At 33.3% G+C, this 21,837-nt stretch overlaps 1 protein-coding gene across 1 annotated transcript in view; it reads left to right on the top strand.

Annotated features, from left to right (window-relative positions):
* Positions 1 to 21,837, top strand: part of LOC145268380 (collagen alpha-3(VI) chain-like) — a 155,605-nt gene that overhangs the window by 62,825 nt on the left and 70,943 nt on the right. The window contains exons 6-9 of the mRNA XM_080123937.1: positions 6,680 to 6,718; positions 8,135 to 8,701; positions 9,248 to 9,313; positions 18,136 to 18,702. Of these exons, the coding sequence (XP_079980063.1) occupies positions 6,680 to 6,718; positions 8,135 to 8,701; positions 9,248 to 9,313; positions 18,136 to 18,702 (1,239 nt within the window). The remainder of the gene's footprint in view (positions 1 to 6,679; positions 6,719 to 8,134; positions 8,702 to 9,247; positions 9,314 to 18,135; positions 18,703 to 21,837) is intronic.

Below are 21,837 nucleotides of genomic sequence, written 5' to 3'. Positions count from 1 at the left end.
TAAAACTATATATATATATATATATATATATATATATATATATATATATATATATATATATATATATATATATATATAGTATTTAAAGTAGAGGTAGAGAAACATAAATTCAACGACGTTTCACACGTGTTTTTCTAGAGTAAAAATGTTCGTAAAATTTTTTCTAATCTTTTAAAACGCAGTCAAGTCAGCCACAAAACATTTAACATAAATATACTTCTCCCTACTTATGAATAAAATTTGTATTAAAATATAAGAAATAACCTCTTCAGCAATCAAAAACTTAATCCATAGACCTAAATCTAATTAATTCCAAGATCAAGCAGGTGTATATTCATACCCTGTTGTGACTGTGGAAACATATACATAGGTGAGACACAACGTAACCTCGATGAGAGAATCTATGAACATAGGAGAGTTATAAAAACTAGTAACACCCTTTACAACATTTTTATCCACACTATGGAGCATGATCACCAGTCTTACGACACATAACAAATCATTAAAGTTAATTAAACAGAAAACAAGTTTTTTTTCACATCTCTCCATGCGTATCCAAAATAATAATTCAAGAAAATAATATGGACACAGGTAAACATGTATTTTATTTTTAAATTAATAGTCATATATATATAATGTATAAATGTATATATACGCTCTTTGTTTACATGGAAATAAATATGCTGATATGCTTCCACGTCTTAATATAAACGCCTAATTAATTCATCTTCTAGTCAACGATCGTTTTTTACTCTTGAAAAAGCACGCACTAAACGGGCGGGACGTTGTCGAATTTTTAGGTTTCTCCACTTCCCCTTTAATACCATACATGTCAGATTTTCCTCCTTGTTCATATATATATATATATATATATATATATATATATATATATATATATATATATATATATATATATATATAACTTTTAGAGGTAGAAATGCAATTACAGGTGACAAAACCTAACTTGTTCTCGTACGAAACTGGCACTTTCCGACTGTTTTCCTCAGAAGAGTCTGCGATTAAATGGATACTGCAACTTTTCATCAACGTCCACTAAGTTGTTATAGACATGGAATATGTGACATGGAATATGTAAATTGTCCTATATGTTCCTCCGAGCAGCACTTACAGCACCGCGTTCATATGTCTTCTCTCGTCGCTACAACGACGGAGTTACTATCATTGAGAGTATCTTTGAGAAATTTGATCACATCTTTCGGACAACATTCACGTCTGTGGAGACTCCAATATTCACAATGTTGAATGCCTAATCCAAGACGAATTATGAGGGAAGATTGTGTCATAATGTTCTAACACAGATCGGTAACGAACTCTCTTGTGTGCCCGACGCTAACGGATAGTTTGCAAGTCTCACAGCCTTTTTCTTATAACTTGCTCTGAACATCCTTCATTTCTTCTCTACTGGGATCCTCCGATAACTCGGCTGTCCCAATCAAGGTAGATACAAAATGTAGTAATCCTACGATATCCCTATCTATCGTGAAGTGTATCGATACTTCATGGCTTAATGGCATAGCTGGTTTAATTTAGTGCATCTAAAATCATCCTTCACCCTTTCAAGACTTTTATCCCCACCTGGCCACAATTCAAATGAATGACTCTCTTCTAGGTGAAGCGCAGTGCTTTGGCAAGCTTCTGAGATTAACCTTCACTCTTGATCTGAACTAGAGCAAATAAATATAATTTGTTGCAAAGACTGTGGGAAAAAGGTTTAGATCATTCTACCACTCCAGTAGCTATCTTACTCCTGAATAAATCCTCAACCTGTATAAGAGTCAACTATCTCCTAAGATATAGTATTATTGCCATATCAATCGAATAGTTGCCATATCAATCAATAGTCCGAGTACCATTTCCTGTCTTGACGATAAAAAAACGTTGTCCTTTTCCCACACACTACTGTCTTTTTTTGTTAGGAAAGAGACGTTGCGAGCCTCGCTCTAATTTAGCGTTATTTTCATGACAGGTGCGCAACTAAGTTCATCTCATGGTTCTCCCTGTAAGTCATTCGCGACAAACACCGACTAGGTGTCTGTGCCTAAATTTAAGGGAAAATTCCGTAACCAAAGTTTTTTCCTAGAACTGCTAGTCTGTAGAACACAATACCAAGAAACTGCTTCATAATTTACTATAACCTGTTCGCTTTAAAGTCCAACGTAAGCAGGCTATTGATCGACGTCATCTAAAATAAATTAAATTAACTTATCCAATTTTTATCATCACCAATTATCATATTAACTTATAACCCTTATGCTTGAGTGGCCTCCGGGCATTGATAAGCGGTGATTATATGTTATAAAAACCTTAAGTTTAAAATCCTTATTACAATTGTGATATAAATCCATTAGATTATATTAATTCTAGCTGACACCAAAGATTTCAGGCTTAAGCATAATTTTTTCTTGAGAAGAAAAATTATGTTCAGGAAATCTTGCTTAATTTTTGTTCACTGACAATCTAAATTGACCTTTATGGAAAATAAAAGTATTTCTTCATTATCTATTTTTGAACGTTTACGAACATTTGTCTATTCCTGTATCTTAGGTGTTTAAGTAACTGGCAATTTGCAATTACTATTGATAAAGATGTTTATTTAATTGTAGGTATAAAAACTTGTTATTTGGTTGTACACATACATACGTATTTCATGGAATGTAATCCTTCTTAATAACAAATTATTTTTTTTCAGCGATTAGTAACACTACCGAAACAACAACACCGAATACTACTTCGGTCGAACACCAAAAAATAGAACGTGAGTACATATTAATTGCTACTTAAGTACTTGAGACTTGACGGAACCAGAATGTGATCTAAATCTCGTACAGATTCCCGACTTCGACAGAAAGATTTCCGAACTCGACAAGATACACTTGAAGAAGATCGGAGGTGTTCACTTGACATTGCTTCAATTTTTGTTCAATCAAATAGGAAACATGTGGTTCCAATATCTTCAAATTTGTTTAAAACCCTACAGTAATTCGTTAAGCATCCACATCCTATTTTACTTTTTAATTTTCGACCCCTCCTTAGGAAGAATAATAATTTTTGCATTTAGATGAACATTTTATGCGTTCATTTGATGGTTTTTAGGGTGATATTGTTGCGAGATGTGGTGCGGTTGGGTCGCCAGATGTTCTTGAGGGCTATGAGCGATGCTCCTGCCTTTCTGATGCGGATCATAATGTCTGCATCTGTTCCTCCCTGCGTGTTGATCACACTCCCAAGGTATACGAAGGTCTCGGCCTCTTCCAGATTGTTGTTGCCCACTTTCACTGCCTCTTTGCTGAAGGCGTTGATTTTCAGGATTTTAGTCTTGTTGGGGTGGATGTGGAGGCCAACTTGAGAGGCGAGGATGGCTGGGTCTTGTTCTGCATCTGTTGCTACTTGTGGGAGAGCAGAGCGAGGTCATCAACTGAGTTCAGAGGGTTCACTGGACGCTGTCTCTGTCCATCTTTCGTCCGCTTCATCACCCAGTCAATGGCGAGAAGAAACAAGAACGGCGACAAAAGGCATCCATGTCTGCCTGTCAATCAAACTTCGCCTGTTCAATTCCATCACAAAATCAGTCCAGTATTGGAGAACGACAAAGACCATCATCAGAAGAATGCAAACATTTATCGACTCATGTCTTCGAAGAATGCTAAAGATCCACTGGCCAACTACTAAGTAATACAGATCTCTGGGGAAGAACCAACCAAATACCAGCAGAAGAACAGATTAAGAAGATGGCTATGGATCGGGCACACCCTGACTTAGAACCCTCAGGGGAAGAGAAAAAGAGACCGACCAAAGAACACCTTTTTTGGAGGGGTACCGTTCTAACGTATTTTTCGACTTTAACATCAACATCAGCATCAGCATCATCGTTATCATCATTACTAATATTTGTCTGCGTCAGTATTGACTTCTTTATCGCCATTTAATGTATGAATATGAGAAAATATTGATTTGGTCTTTTCATAAAATCGCTTTTCTTTTTTGAAACCAAACGTGTCTGTGAATTTTATACATGGGATTCTTTTTATTTTGTTTTTCTGTGGAACTTTTTTTAAATAGGCTGTGCTTTCATTGTCGTAGCCAAGGAATATACCTCAGTCAATTTTGATATGCTTTTCTTATTTATTAATGTGAAGTCAATTGAACCAAATACATGCGGTCTACTCAATTTTTTTTTTTGCTAAAGAAAGCTTCAGGTTTTTTAAAAGACCAGCTGTGTATGTATGCAGCGGTCATAGTTTTTAGTTAAAAAACCGGTTGCATATGTATGCAGTGCCCATAGTTTTTTTTTAAGTTTTGATTCAATAAGTAGATGTCTTGCCGTTTCAAAAAGTGTCCGCCATGATCTTTCAGAAATTCCGTTTTGGTGAGGTGAATGAGGGGTTGATTTCTCATGTTTGATACGATGGTTAATTAATAAAAGTTCAAAGTCTTTATTAGCGAATTCTGTACCATTACCAGAGCGGATGCAGATTCCTGTACCGAAAGAGGCTTTATCAGCTAAGTATTTTTTAGTTGCTAGTAACGTATCAGATGTGTTATTTAGGAAAGAGACCATCATTAAACCGGAATAGTTGTCTAAAATATTCAATGCATATCTAAAGTTTTCTCTGCTCATCGGTTTCATAGAATCGTTGAAGTCACAATGCACCAGTGGTAGGATTTTTGTGGCCTTTTTGGCTAGCATCTTGGTTTAATACTTCGCCATTTTTACTTGTGTACTAACGTCGCAGTTTGTCAAGATTATAGAAGTTTTTATTTTCATTCCATCAACACATTCAACAACTTTTTGATATCTGGAATATTGCAGTGTCATAAAGTGTTATACCAAGACTGCAAATCATAGCAGGCGGTTTTTGATGGGACTACTTTCTTTTTTTTCCTTTTTTTTTTTAAAAGAATATAGCTTTCCATTGTCGTTTATATCAAATGCAGTTCTATTTAGGTACACCAATTTTGCCTTATTGGGGGGGGGGGTTATATCTGGGCTTTGATTAATGGCAGCTTGTACAGAAAATATATTTTGTTTACATTTTGGAATTAGAAAAGCGTTTTCCAGAATACAGAAACAAATTTAATCATTATTATTTCTTAGGGAGATTTTAGCATCGCCTATCTTCAAAACGATATCGTTTACTCGACTGGCGCCAGCTAGCTCTACAAAGTTACTCTGGGGCTTGAATTTGGGATCCAAATTGATAAAATATGATTCCTTCGTAACAAACGTCATGATCCAAAAATCGCGTACAATGATCAACCCACGTTATTATAGTTTTGGCATAGTTGGACACGGTTGTGCTTTAAAAAGGTAATAAACTGTAATGAGAAAATAGACTAAGAAATATTCGTTATACAAAATAAAAATATTACTACACTTCTATTTTTTTTAGATGAGGATTGGTTAATCGTATTATTTGGATTAATCAGATTACTGTTCTCATCTCGAATGTCATTTCAGGACCCCTATTCAGTCATGGATGACGAAACAAGAACATGCTACCTGTGTGAAGTAAATAAATGATTCAGTTCAAAATTCCGTCCAAATTCGGCAAAAACATTCTCAAGTTCGACAAGATACACATGAAGAAGGTCGGAGGTTACATCGATTGCAATATTGTGAAAATCACACTCAGGATGAGAACAGTCGTCCGATGAATCCAAATAATACGAAAAATATTACTAATCCTAGAAACTATCTTAGTCGTAAACAGATCAACGAAAGCAAGAAAAACTTTTTAAAAGATTATTTTTGTTAAAATGGCAACATGTTTCAAACGTTTCTTTACTTCCAATAACTGAACTATTTTTTCTTCTATTCTCTTCTAATATATGACTTACTGTTCTTTAAAAAGCTACTATTCCTAACTAGCATTTCAGCCTGGTGTTTGGAGGTGTATGTTGGGCAAAAAAAGAAAAGCGGTTATTTTTTTTTTTATTTGACCCCTATTATGATTCCTTAACATTTATTGTTTTGGGCTCAAATAAAGTTATTAAGTTAGATCCATGTCCAAGGAACCTATATCTAAAATGCCAATTGTTTATACCCAAAATTGGCGGATGAGTTTGGTAGAGTTCTCAAAGGTCAAATCGTTGAACTTTGATCCCTTAACAATCAAACTTCTGGCCGAAAACCGATCAAATAGATTTTCCCAAATATCAGTACCCTGTATATCAAATTTTGAGTCTGTAGACTGAAAATGAGCAGAGTTATTGCGAAGAAAAACGTACACAGACAGACAGACAGACGGACACACAGACGGATACACAGACACGCAGACACGTTCACTTATATATATATATATATATATATATATATATATATATATATATATATATATATATATAACAGACCGACGAAATCAAGAAAAATATATAATCAGTCTGTTCTACCAGAATAGTAACATAAAGTCCCAGATTACAAGCGCAAAACAACGAAGTTTTATAAATTCTAACAATCGACAAGTATGCTCTGCAAATATCTTTTGACCTGTTTTCTTTCATACAAACGTTTGGAATTGTTGTTTTTGATTTCCATGATGGAAATTGTTTTTTTTTTTTTACGAATTTATAATATTTAACTTGCTTAGAATATGTGAGAGAATAACATGGTTATTCAAAATGTCTTCATTCAATATATAAACATATTTTCTTTTATCAGATAAGGTTGTTCAGAATTCTGAAGATTTTCCTCAGGCAGGTATGTCATCTTATCTAATTTCATTTTAAAAAAATTATTTTTTCAAGTATATCAGGTTGACAGTAAAGTTCTTGCGGTTTTTAACTTTAAAATTTTGACGAGCATATCTCGGTTCAAACAAAATTTATTGATCGAAATAAACACCATCTGAACCAATACACTAATACAACGCAAAACAGGTGTATTTATGCCAGTAGCGTAAAAATCTTGCGTTGTAGGGGCGATGAAGTCGCTGAAGGCCTTTTTGATATCGCTTAGCATTTTGAAGCATTTCTCACGCAGAAAGTTGTTGGAAGACTTCAAAAAGTGGTAGATGAGAGATCTGGAGAGCATGACGGATGTGGCGGAGTATCGTAGCCCAAAGCGTTTACCTTATGCAGGAGAATTAGGCTTTTTCTGTTGACTAATGCTGAGTGCTGTTGTCGAAGTTTCTGATGCATTTCACCCATTTCTGGACAGTACTTATCCGCATTAATGGTTTCACCCGCATTAAAAATATACCGTCATGGATGAGATGGATTGCAGACCGCTAAACAGTCAGCATGAACTTCTTTTGGTGCAACTCTGGCTTCGGGAAGTATCGTGGAGTTTTGTCGGCATCTAACCACTGAGTTGAGCGTTGCCGATTTTCGTAAAGAACCCACTTTTCATCGCAAGTCACAACCCGGTCGAAAACGAATCGTTCTTGTTGCGTAAAAGAAGGGGAGATGACACTTCATAATTTTGTTTGGTTATCGTTCAACTCGTGAGACACCCATTTATCAAGTTTTTGCTTTTTCAATCTCTCTCAAGTTATTGGAAATCGTTGTATACGTTACGTCTAATTCTAGAAGGAAGTTTTCGAGCTGTTATGTGTGGATTGTCTTCGACTAAGGATCTTAATTGATCGTTGTCAACATCCGATCTATGTAGGGGTATTTTATTGATAGATGCAACCAAGATGACATCAACACTTTGAGACGGTGCATAATTTCAGGAGAAATATTATGATGATGACTTTAGGCGAAAGGGTGTATAATAAGAAGACTATAGTATAGCGTGATGTTATGAGGATTAATGAAGGTTGTAGAATGGATTATATGGGAATCGTGCACTAGGGTTTTAATTTAGTAAGGCGTGGGAAGGTCCATGGGTTAGTTAAAGGAGTAAGTTATAAGGTATGTATGGGTGGGTAGTTGAATAAATGAACCATTCTATATTTTCCATTCTTATTGTTTTCCTATATAAGCTCCAATGAAACCTGTTGAGCTTTATATCATCCCGATAAGTCTTCACTTATAGAATTGAACTTACTCTTTTCTTATAACTCACTAAGCTATATATATATATATATATATATATATATATATATATATATATACACCCCCCACATATATATACATATGTTTGTATGCGTTATTGTTTTGTTTATTTCAGTATGTCGTGAGAATCCGGCTGACATCGCTTACATAATCGATTCCTCAAGAAGTATCTCCCCACTCGATTTTACAAAAGAAATGGATTTCTTAAAGGAATTAATGGAAAGATTTAAGATTGGTCCAAATAATGTTCGCATTGCTGTTGTTGCCTTTGGTCGTGTAGTCATCAACGACACAGCTTTTGGGTTCAACGAATTCAATACCAGTAGCGATACACTTCGGGCCCTCAACAATATCACATTTCGGCCAGACTTGGGAGACAAAACCAACACAGAAAAGGCCCTTGCACATGCACGCATAAAGTTTTTCCTTCATTCAAGGCAAAATGTTAAGAAAATCGCCATCTTACTTACGGATGGAGAATCAAATAATTTAAAAGAAACAATTGCTGAATCGGAACTTCTAAAAAAGGACGGTGTCGAGATTATTGCGATAGGCGTCGGAAAAAAGGTGAACGAGAAAAAATTAAAGGACATTGTTAGCAGCAACGAGTATCTTATAAAACTTAACAACTACAGCGCTTTGGAAAATGTTATACACAAAGTTATCCTCATCACCTGCCAAAGTAAGTTTCATCTCTTTTCGATTACAATTCGATTAGCAAATTTCACACACACACACACACACACACACACACACACACACACACACACACACACACACACACACACACACACACATATATATATATAGGTATATAGATATACCGACAGTAAATATACCAAACTGAAGATGCATTTATATCACACTCATGTTATTTTATTATTCCTATAATTAGTCTCACACATGTTTCATTGAATGATGGAACTTCACAATACAACTCACCAGAGACAGATTTATGTTCCTTCGAAAAAAGATGGAGATGTTTTTATTTTACTTTATTAGTTATTTTATTTTTTATTTTTTTTTAACTTTTACAGATTTTTCTTCATTTTCTTCATTTCTATATCTTGGATGTTTACGTAACTGGAAATTTGCAATTATTGTGATAAAGAATGTTAATTTAATTGTTAATTTCTTCTGCTTACACAAGCATTGCATCGAATGTAATCACCCTACCCCCTTATAATGCAAAACATGTAATTTCTACAAAAATCATTTTTTATTTCAGCGATTATAAACACTACCGAAACAATTGCACCGGCTACTACTTTGGCCACGCATCAGAAAATAGAACGTGAGTACATATTCATTGCAATCTATATCAGGACCTGTGGCATAACGGATAAAGTGTCTAACTCATAATCAGTTCTGGAGGTTGAAGGTTCAATCTTCACTGCAGGCGATACTAAAAATACAATTACGAATTACTTAAGACATCTATTCAGTCGTATATATCAGAATAAGAACGTGGATTTAAATAATCAGTTCTATTCTGAATTCCACAACTTTACGGCTTGAGGTTTCTTAATACCCTTACTACACCACCTCTTGGATGTTTTTTCACCTCTCTCTACCCGGGCTGCCTACTGCGTTTATTTTTTCCCTTTCCCTTCGCTTCTATTTTCTAGTTATTTTTAAGGCTTGGAGTTGCTTAATACCATTAGTACACCACCTCTCTCCACTCGTTCTTGACATTCCGATAGCCATTCTTTCCATGACAACGCCGAATAGCGGGTATTGTTAGTTTATAATAGTATATCATGCAATGAATTCGTTTTAATTGGAAAGAAAAACGTTATGCATAACCACACAAACACACATACATAATATCAATTAATTACAATTAAAAAGTGTCGGAGACGAGTGAGTTAAGTGAAATATTAGTAAAATCAATCGTTATAAAAATAAAGATATTACTAATCAGAGAAACTCACTTACTCGTAAACAGATATGCTTGAGGAATCAAGAAAAATATATCAGATTAGTTCTTTACAGAATACAAGGACAAAAAAGGATGAACGGTTATAAATGTGAACCATCAGCATCATAATATGTTGCTTTTGACAAATGTTTTAAACATTGCTATAATTTCAATCTTTAAAAGCTAATATTCCTAATAACAGACCAACGAAATCAAGAAACTATAATATTAGTTCTGTCTCATGAGAATGGTAACATAAAGTGACAAGAGCGAAACGACGAAGATTTATAAGTTACTAGCCTATGTACCCGGCATTTCCCGGGTGTTTGGAGGTGTGCGTTGAACAAAAGAAGAAAAACGTGATAGTAGGTAGGCAGACTCAAACCCGCACCGCGAACGAGGAAAAGAACCTGAAAAAAAAGTGACATCTGTGCAGTTGCGTCCATCGTCAAACCAGAAGTGGCAAAGATTTAAATTAAGTCTAATTATACGAAAAGAGGGGATGACTTTCGAAAATATCGGCGAAAAAAGCGACCTCTCCTTGTGAAAAGTATTTAGCTGAGGGTTAAGGAATCAATGCTTTTCGCCAATTTTTCGGTATTTGTCGTCTGAAGGGTCGAGCTTCAAAACGATACCAATCTCGTGAAAATCCGTCGCCTCCGTCGAAAGTTTTAGGCATACATACATACATACATACATACATACATACATATATACATACATACGTTTAAACAGACAGGTGAGATTTATATAAAAAATAACAATCAACATGGAAATATCTTTTAATCTCTTTTCTTTCATACAGAAGTTTGAAATGTTTTTTTTATTTCCATGACTGGTTTTCTTTTATGATCTTCTTGTTCTTGTTCTTGTTCTTGTTCTTGTTCTTCTTCTTGTTCTTGTTCTTCTTGTTGTTCTTGTTGTTGTTGTTGTTGTTGTTGTTGTTGTTCTTCTTCTTCTTCTTCTTCTTCTTCTTCTTCTATATAAATAAAACAGTAGACGTATGTGTGTAAATATCTAAGATGTAAACTCTTAAACTACTGATCACATAGCACTGAAATTCTCAGGAAATAATATTCATGCACCAAGGGTTGTATATAGTGAATAATATATGTGTTTACATGCATGTATATTGCATACAGACACCGGCAAATTTAGATGCAAAATTTCCATTAATCATTAGCTAGTATTTTTTTGTGCGCATGCGCGTACATTTTTTTTTCTCAAGCTGGAACGCTCGGCTCTTTTTAATTTCAATTCTAACTGGTGACACCAACTCATTTTTAAAAAATGTTTTTGTATTAAAAAACAAAACAAAAACAACAACAAAAAAACGAAATCATACGTACATTTTACTCGCAGTTTTAAATTTGTAAATATGAAGACAAGCCTATATATCTTTTTTACGATCTCATATTTACTTAATTTCATACATTTTTGCAGACGGACGAGGGGATGGCACACAGAATACACACTGAAGTAATAACGTTATTATTTAGAAAGCCATTCTTAATATTGGGAGGGAATGTGTTATTTAAACTATTCTGTATATTCACCTTATAATCTATGTATATAAAAATGTAATTCTTGGTTCGTTCAAAGCTTATACAACCATATTTCTACATTACCAATTTATTTGAAATTTTCAGACAACCCATCTTTAGAGTCCAGGGCTGTTTATATTTTATTAAAATAAATTTACATCGCAAATTATTAAAATATTAAATAAAATAAATATATTTTCGTAAGCCGTCAGTGCGAACCTGTTTTGTTGATAGAACTGAACTTCCGGTTCGATTCATTTCATACCCATGAATTGACGAAACGAATTAGAAGATTTCATTCTCTGTTTACTCGATAAGTAAAAAACAAAAAAACAAACAAAAAAAAAACAATTCATTTATTTATCTTCAAAATTTTAATTTGAACATTTTTTCTTTATTATATCAGGCAAAAAAAAAAGTTTGTCGCTTGCTTTTTGAGTCGGAGTCGTTATTTTGTTTTTTGTTTTTTTTTGTTTTTGTTTTTTTTTATTTTTCGATATGAGAAAATATGAACTTTTTTAAAAAAAATTATTAACACTTGGTAACTAGCTTAAATAATATTTGGTGCTAATGCAAAGAGTGGTCCGCGCTATATTTTAAATCGTATTTCCAGGTTTAATTAAAGTTTTATTATATGTTTGTTTTTATTCAATTGTAATTGATATGTTTTTTATTTAATTGTAAGGTTAAAATACAGATTAGGTAAAAAACACCCTCCCCTCTCAATGTTAAGAATGGCTTTTTAAATAATAACGTTATTATTTCAGCACAGATCGCTCTCTGCATGAGTACTGTACTTTCACCTAACAATTTAATAAACAAAACATGGTACTTATGCGGAGAAAGTACCGTGCTAAAATAATAACGTTATTTAGAAAGACATTTTTAACATGGGGAGGGCGTTTTGCAACTATTCTATACTTTCACATGACATTTAATAAACAAAAGATGGTACTTATGCAGAGAAGGTACCGTGCTGAAATAATGCTATTAAGAATCCACTCTTAACATGGGAAAGGGAGAGTTATCTGTAACTATTATATACTTTCAATTAGCAATTTAATAAACAAAAGATAGTACTACCGTTATTTAGAAAGCTATTCTTAACATGGGGAGGGAGTTTTGCATCTATTCTATACTTTCACCTAACAATTTAATAAACAAAAAATAGATAGTACGTATGCAAGATAAACAAAAATAGATAGTACGTATGCATAGAAAATACCGTGCTGAAATAAAGACATTCTTAACATGGTGATGGTATTTTGTAACTATTCTGTCCTTTCACATAACAATTTAAAAACAAAACATAGTACTTATGCAGAGAAGCTACCCTGCTGAAATAATGACGTTATTATTTAGAAAGCCATTCTTAACATGGAAATAGAGGTGTTTTGTAACTATTCTGGACTTTCACCTAACAATTTGATAAACAAAACATGGTACGTATGCAGAGAAAGTACCGTGCTAAAATAATAACGTTATTTAGAAAGACATTCTTAACATGGGGAGGACGTTTTGTAACTATTCTATACTTTCACCTAACAATTAAATAAACAAAACATGGTACTTATGCAGAGAAGGTACCGTGCTGAAATAATGCTATTAGGAAAGCAATTTTTAACATGGGAAAGGGAGTGTGTTCTGTAACTATTTTATACTTTCACCTAACAATTTAATAAACAAAAGATAGTACTTATGCAGAGAATGTACCGTGCTGAAATAATACCGTTATTTAGAAAGCTATTCTTAACATGGGGAGGGAGCTTTGCATCTATTCTATACTTTCACCTAACAATTTAATAAACAAAAAATAGATAGAACGTATGCATAGAAAATACCGTGCTGAAATAATGTTATTTAGAAAGACATTCTTAACATGGTGATGGTATTTTGTAACTATTCTGTCCTTTCACCTAACAATTTAAAAACAAAACATGGCACTTATGCAGAGAAGCTACCCTGCTGAAATAATAACTTTATTATTTAGAAAGCCATTCTTAACATGGGAATAGGGGTGTTTTGTAACTATTCTTGACTTTCATCTAACAATTTAATAAACAAAAGTTAAACTTAAGCAGACAAGGAACAGCATTAACATTATTTAGAAAGCCATTCCTAACATTGGGAGGGAGGATACTTTCTAACTATTCTGTACTTTCGGTGCTAATGCAGAGAGTGATCAGCGCTAATTTTTAAAACGTATTTCCACGTTTTATTAAAGTTTTATGATATGTTTTTATTCAATTGTAAGGTTAAAGTACAGATTAGGTGCAAACCCCCTCCCCTTAAGAATGGCTTTTAAACTAATAACGTTATTATTTCGGCAGGGATAACTCACTGCATGAATACCGATTAATCTTTTGTTCTTTGCCTTTTTTTACCGTATTTTTTTCGTTTTTCTTAAGACAACCTATTTTTAACAAAAATTGAAAGTGCACGTTTTTTCTTTTTTTTTTACAGAAGTTGTTTTTATATAAGTAAAATAGGAATGCTTTTAAAGAAATTGGGTACTCGTGCACTTATTGATCCGTGCTGAAATATTAACGTTATTATTTAAAAAGCCATTCTTAACATGGGGAGAAGAGGGTGTGTTGTACATATTCTGTACAATTGAATTAAAAGTTAGCTCTACAAAGTAACTCTGAGGGTTAAATTTGGGATCCAAATTGATAAAATATGATTCCTTCGTAACAAACGTCATGATCCAAAAATCGCGTACAATGATCAACCCACGTTATTATAGTTTTGGCATAGTTGGACACGGTTGTGCTTTAAAAAGGTAATAAACTGTAATGAGAAAATAGACTAAGAAATATTCGTTATGCAAAATAAAAATATTACTACACTTCTATTTTTTTTTAGATGAGGATTGGTTAATCGTATTGTTTGGATTAATCAGATTACTGTTCTCATCTCGAATGTCATTTCAGGACCCCTATTCAGTCATGGCTGACGAAACAAGAACATGCTACCTGTGTGAAGTAAATAAATGATTGTTCAAAATTCTGTCCAAATTCGACAAAAACATTCTCAAGTTCGCCAAGATACACATGAAGAAGGTCGGAGGTTACATCGATTGCAATATTGTGAAAATCACACTCAGGATGAGAACAGTCGTCCGATGAATCCAAATAATACGAAAAGTATCACAAATCCTAGAAACTATCTTAGTCGTAAACAGATCAACGAAAGCAAGAAAAACTTTTTAAAAGATTATTTTTGTCAAAATAGCAACATGAAATAAAACGCAAGAGAAAATCAAGGGACAGATATAAAGATGAACTTATAAGCTTGCACGCGACGGAAAAAAATAACCTGTTTTTTTTTTAATAGATGTTTCAAACGTTTCAAATAACTGAACTATTTTTCTTCTATTCTCTTCTAATATATAATATACTGTTCTTTAAAAAGTTAATATTCCTAACTAGCATTTCAGCCTGGTGTTTGGAGGTGTATGTTGAGCAAAAAAAGAAAAGCGGTTATTTTTTTTTAATTTGACTCCTATTATGACTCCTTAACATTTATTGTTTTGGGCTCAAATCAAGGTATTAAGTTAGATCCATGTCCAAGGAACCTATATCTAAAATGCCAATTGTTTATACCCAAAATTGGCGGAGGAGTTTGGGAGAGTTCTCAAAGGTCAAATCGTTGAACTTTGACCCCTTAACAGTCAAATTTCTGCCCGTAAACCGATCAAATAGATTTTCCCAAATATCAGTACCCTGTATATCAAATTGTGTAGTCTGTAGACTGAAAATTAGCAGAGTTATTGCGTAGAAAAATGTACACAGACAGACAGACAGATACACAAACACACAGACACGTTCACTTTTATATATATATATATATATATATATATATATATATATATATATATATATATAGATAAAAGAGTAACGAAATCAAGAAAAATATCTTTTGACCTGTTTTCTTTTATACAAACGTTTGAAATGTTTGTTTTTGATTTCCATGAAGGAAATTGTTTTTTGTTTTTTACAATTTTATAATATTTAATATTTAACTTGCTTAGAGCATGTGAGAGAATAACATGGTTTTTCAAAATGTCTTCATTCAATATATAAACATATTTTCTTTTATCAGATAAGGTTGTTCAGAATTCTGAAGATTTTCCTCAGGCAGGCATGTCATCTTATCTAATTTCATTTTAAAAAAATTATTTTTTCAAGTATATCAGGTTGACAGTAAAGTTCTTGCGGTTTTTAACTTTAAAATTTTGACGAGCATATCTCGGTTCAAACAAAATTTATTGATCGAAATAAACACCATCTGAACCAATACACTAATACAACGCAAAACAGGTGTATTTATGCCAGTAGCGTAAAAATCTTGCGTTGTAGGGGCGATGAAGTCGCTGAAGGCCTTTTTGATATCGCTTAGCATTTTGAAGCATTTCTCACGCAGAAAGTTGTCGGAAGACTTCATAAAGTGGTAGATGAGAGATCTGGAAAGCATGACGGATGTGGCGGAGTATCGTAGCCCAAAGCGTTTACCTTATGCAGGAGAATTAGGCTTTTTCTGTTGACTAATGCTGAGTGCTGTTGTCGAAGTTTCTGATGCATTTCACCCATTTCTGGACTGTACTTATCCGCATTAATGGTTTCGCCCGCATTAAAAATATACCGTCATGGATGAGATGGATTGCAGACCGCTAAACAGTCAGCATGAACATCTTTTGGTGCAACTCTGGCTTCGGGAAGTATCGTGGAGTTTTGTCGGCATCTAACCACTGAGTTGAGCGTTGCCGATTTTCGTAAAGAACCCACTTTTCATCGCAAGTCACAACCCGGTCGAGAAACGAGTCGTCCTTGTTGCGTAAAAGAAGGGGAGATGACACTTCATAATTTTGTTTGGTTATCGTTCAACTCGTGAGACACCCATTTATCAAGTTTTTGCTTTTTCAATCTCTCTCGAGTGATTGGAAATCGTTGTATACGTTACGTCTAATTCTAGAAGCAAGTTTTCGAGCAGTTATGTGTGGATTGTCTTCGACTAAGGATCTTAATTGATCGTTGTCAACATCCGATGGCCGACGCTCATCATGTTCAAGACCCATCACCGCCACACAATTTCTTAAATCACCATTGTTCTGTGCGTTCAGTAGTGGTTCTTGGGCCAAACGCTTCGTTGATATCGCGAGCTTTTTCTGCAGCTTTTCGGTCTAGCTTCAATTAAAATAAGAAAATCTTGCGAATTTACTTTTTTAGCATTTTGTATTCAATGTTTTGAAATGAGGACATAATCGTTTAAGACTTATGTTCCTCTGATGATAAAGATGTTCCTTTCGAAATAGCTGGATGTAACGTATAATAATCCTCTTTGCGAAACATATAAGCGAAACCAAACAAATCAGTATGTTCATGTTTGAATGATATCTTTTTCATTTATATATATATATATATATATATATATATATATATATATATATATATATACATAAATATATATATATATATATATATATATATATATATATATATACACCAATAAGAATGGAAAATGAAATCACAAAAACTATATATTGGTAAATATAGAATGGCTTATTTATTCAATAAGAGTATACGAATATTTAGTTGGGGGATAGAGGGGACTCTTTATGCGAAGGTATTTCGAAGCCTAATGCTTCTCATCAGAAGAGTAAGGACGATGCTAGGTAACATAATGCGACGTCTAACGTGGGATTCATCAGGAACGAAATAAATCAATAAAATTATAGATGATGTTGGGGAGTTATATCGAATTCTTATATAAACGAGGAATGCATTATATAGAGTGTAATGCAAAAAGGTGTATAGGGTTTCTATCATAGTCTTAAATGTAGGTAGTATATGTTTTAATGCTCAGGTGGAGGTATAGTGTGGATGGGTGGTAGTTCTATTTTATCGGTATGTAAGATGCATATTGTCTATGCAGGGGTATTTTATTGATAGATGCAACCAAGATGACAACAACACTTTGAGACGGTGCATAATTTCAGAAGAAATATTATGATGATTACTTAAGGCGAAAGGGTGTATTATAAGCTAGATTGAACAAAAGTAACGGTTATTGCAACATTTCTTATAAAAAGACTATAGTATAACGTGATGTTATGAGGATTAATGAAGGTTGTAGAATGGATTATATAGGCATCGTGCACTAGGGTTTTTATTTAGTAAGGCGAGGGAGGTCCAGGGGTTAGTTAAAGGAGTAAGTTATAAGGTAGGTATGGGTGGGTAGTTGTAAGGCTATAACAACAAATTTCAGAATACAAATATATATTAGATAATATATAGTAATAATCCTATTGAATAAATGAACCATTTTATATTTTCCATTCTTATTGTTTTCCTATATAAGCTCCAATGAAACTTGTTGAGCTTTATATCATCCCAAGAAGTCTTCTCTTATAGAATTGAACTTACTCTTTTCTTCTAACTCACTAAGCTATATATATATATATATATATATATATATATATATATATATATATATATATATATATATATACATACATATATACGCACACACACAAACGTACACACACGCACACTCACACACACATATATATACATATATATATATATATATATATATATATATATATATATATACATATGTTTGTATACGTTATTGTTTTGTTTATTTCAGTATGTCGTGAGAATCCGGCTGACATCGCTTACATAATCGATTCTTCAAGAAGTATCTCTCCACTCGATTTCACAAAAGAAATGGATTTCTTAAAGGAATTAATGGAAAGATTTAAGATTGGTTCAAATAATGTTCGCATTGCTGTTGTTGCCTTTGGTCGTGTAGTCATCAACGACACAGCTTTTGGGTTCAACGAATTCAATACCAGTAGCGATACACTTCGGGCCCTCAACAATATCACATTTCGGCCAGACTTGGGAGACAAAACCAACACAGAAAAGGCCCTTGCACATGCACGCATAAAGTTTTTCCTTCATGCAAGGAAAAATGTTAAGAAAATCGCCATCTTACTTACGGATGGAGAATCAAATAATTTAAAAGAAACAATTGCTGAATCGGAACTACTAAAAAAGGACGGAGTCGAGATTATTGCGATAGGCGTCGGAAAAAAGGTGAATGAGAAAAAATTACAGAACATTGTTAGTAGCGACGAGTATTTTATAAAACTTAACAACTACAGCGCTTTGGAAAATGTTATACACCAAGTTATCCTCATCACCTGCCAAAGTAAGTTTCATCTCTTTTCGATTACAATTCGATTAGAAAATTTCACACACACACACACACACACACACACACACACACACACACACACACACACACACACACACACACACACACACACACACACACACACGCACACGCACACATATATATATATAGGTAGACAGATATACCGGCAGTAAAGTTACCAAATTGAAGATGCATTTATATCACACTCATGTTATTTTATTATTCCAATAATTAGTCTCACACATGTTTCATTGAATGATGTAATTTCTACAAAAATCATTTTTTATTTCAGCGATTATAAACACTACCGAAACAATAGCACCGGCTACTACTTTGGCCACGCATCAGAAAATAGAACGTGAGTACATATTCATTGCAATCTATATCAGGACCTGTGGCATAACGGATAAAGTGTCTAACTCATAATCAGTTCTGGAGGTTGAAGGTTACATCTTCACTGCAGGCGATACTAAAAATACAATTACGAATTACTTAAGACATCTATTCAGTCGTATATGTCAGAATAAGAACGTGGATTTAAATAATCAGTTCCATTCTGAATTCCACAACTTTACGGCTGGAGGTTTCTTAATACCCTTACTACACCACCTCTTGGATGTTTTTTCACCTCTCTCTACCCGGGCTGCCTACTGCGTCTATTTTATCCGTTTCCCTTCGCTTCTATTTTCTAGTTATTTTTAAGGCTTGGAGTTGCTTAATACCATTAGTACACCACCTCTCTCCACTCGTTCTTGACATTCCGATAGCCATTCTTTCCATGCCAACGCCGATTAGCGGGTATTGTTAGTTTATAATAGTATATAATGCAATGAATTCGTTTTAATTGGAAAGAAAAACGTTATGCATAACCACACAAACACACATACATAATGTCAATTAATTACAATTAAAAAGTGCTGTGAGGAGAGCGGAGACGAGTGAGTTAAGTGAAATATTAGTAAAATCAATCGTTATAAAAATAAAGATATTACTAATCAGAGAAACTCACTTACTCGTAAAAAGATATGCTTGAGAAATCAAGAAAAATATATCAGATTAGTTCTTTACAGAATACAAAGACAAAAAAGGATGAACGGATGTAAATGGGAACCATCAGCATCTAAATATGTTGCTTTAATTTCAATCTTTAAAAAGCTATTATTCCTAATAACAGACCAACGAAATCAAGAAACTATAATATTAGTTCTGTCTCATGAGAATGATAACATAAAGTGACAAGAGCGAAACGACGAAGATTTATAAGTTACTAGCCTATGTACCCGGCGTTTCCCGGGTGTTTGGAGGTGTGCGTTGAGCAAAAGAAGAAAAAAGTGATAGTAGGCAGGCAGGCTCGAACCCGCACCGCGAAGGAAGAAAAGAACCTGAAAAAAAGTGACATCTGTGCAGTTGCGTCCATTGTCAAACGAGAAGTGGCAAAGATTTAAATTAAGTCTAATTATTCGAAAAGAGGGGATGACTTTCGAAAATATCAGCGAAAAAGCGACCTCTCCTTGTAGAAAAGTATCTAGCTGAGGGTTAAGGAATCAATGTTTTTCGCCAATTTTTCGGTATTTGTCGTCCGAAGGGTCGAGCTACAAAACGATACGAATCTCGTGAAAATCCGTCACCTCTCTCGAAAGTTTTAGGCATACATACATACATACATACATACATACATACATATATACATATATACATACGTTTAAACAGAAAGGTGACATTTTTATAAAAAATAACAATCAACATGGAAATATCTTTTATTCTGTTTTTTTTATACAGAAGTTTGAAATGTTTTTTTTTTATTTCCATGACTGAAATTATTTTTTATCTTCTTCTTCTTCTTCTTCTTCTTCTTCTTCTTCTTCTTCTTCTTCTTCTTCTATATAAATAAAACAGTAGACATATGTGTGTAAATATCTAACATGTAAACTCTTAAACTACTGATCACATAGCACTGAAGTTCTCAGGAAATGATATTCATGCACCAAGGGTTGTTTATAGTGAATAATATCTTTGCTTACATGCATGTATATTGCATACAGACACCGGCAAATTTAGATGCAAAAGTTCCATTAATCATTAGCTAATATTTTTTTTGTGTGCATGCGCGTACATTTTTTTTTGTCTCCAGCTTGAACGCTTAGCTCTTTTTAAATTCAATTCTAACTGGTGACACCAACTCATTTTTTAAAAAATGTTTTTGAATTAAAAAACAAAAAAAAAACAAAAAAACAAAAAAAAAAACGAAATCATACGTACATTTTACTCGCAGTTTGAACTTTGTAAATATGAAGACAAGTCTATATATCTTTTTTACGATCTCATATTTACTTAATTTCATACATTTTTGCAGACGGAGGAGGGGGATGGCACACCGAATACACACTGGAGTAATAAGGTTATTATTTAGAAAGCCATTCTTAATATTGAGATGGGAATGTCTTATTTAAACTATTCTGTATATTAACCTTATAATCTATATATATAAAAATGTTAATCTTGGTTCGTTCAAAGTTGATGCAACCATATTTCTACATTACCAATTTATTTGAAATTTTCAGACAACCCATCTTTAGAGTCCAGGGAAGGTTTTGTTTTATTAAAATAAATTTACATCGCCAATTATTAAAATATTAAATAAAATAAATATATTTTCGTAAGCCGTCAGTGCGAACCTGTTTTGTTGATAGAACTGAACATCCGGTTCGATTCATTTCATACCCATGAATTGACGAAACGAATTAGAAGATTTCATTTTCTGTTTACTCGATAAGTAAAAAAAAACCCCAAAAAACCCAATTCATTTGTTTATCTTCCAAATTTTTAATTTGAACATTTTTTCTTTATTATATCAGGCAAAAAAAAAAAGTTTTCGCTTACTTTTTGAGTCGGAGTCGTTTTTTTGTTTTTTGTTTTTTTTGCTTTTGTTTTTTTTTTATTTGTCCGATATGAGAAAATATGAACTTAAAAAAAATTATTAACACTTGGTAACTAGCTTAAATAATATTTGGTGCTAATGCAGAGAGTGGTCCGCGCTATTTTTTAAATCGTATTTCCAGGTTTAATTAAAGTTTTATTATATGTTTTTTTTTATTCAATTGTAAGGTTAAAATACAGATTAGGTAAAAA

The sequence above is a fragment of the Euprymna scolopes genome, chromosome 43, assembly GCF_053919585.1.
Source record: "Euprymna scolopes isolate OS-2025 chromosome 43, ASM5391958v1, whole genome shotgun sequence".
In the NCBI taxonomy this organism is placed as follows: domain Eukaryota; kingdom Metazoa; phylum Mollusca; class Cephalopoda; order Sepiida; family Sepiolidae; genus Euprymna; species Euprymna scolopes.
The sequence above is the reverse complement of the archived record's forward strand: the minus strand, read 5'-3'. Positions and strand labels throughout refer to the sequence as shown.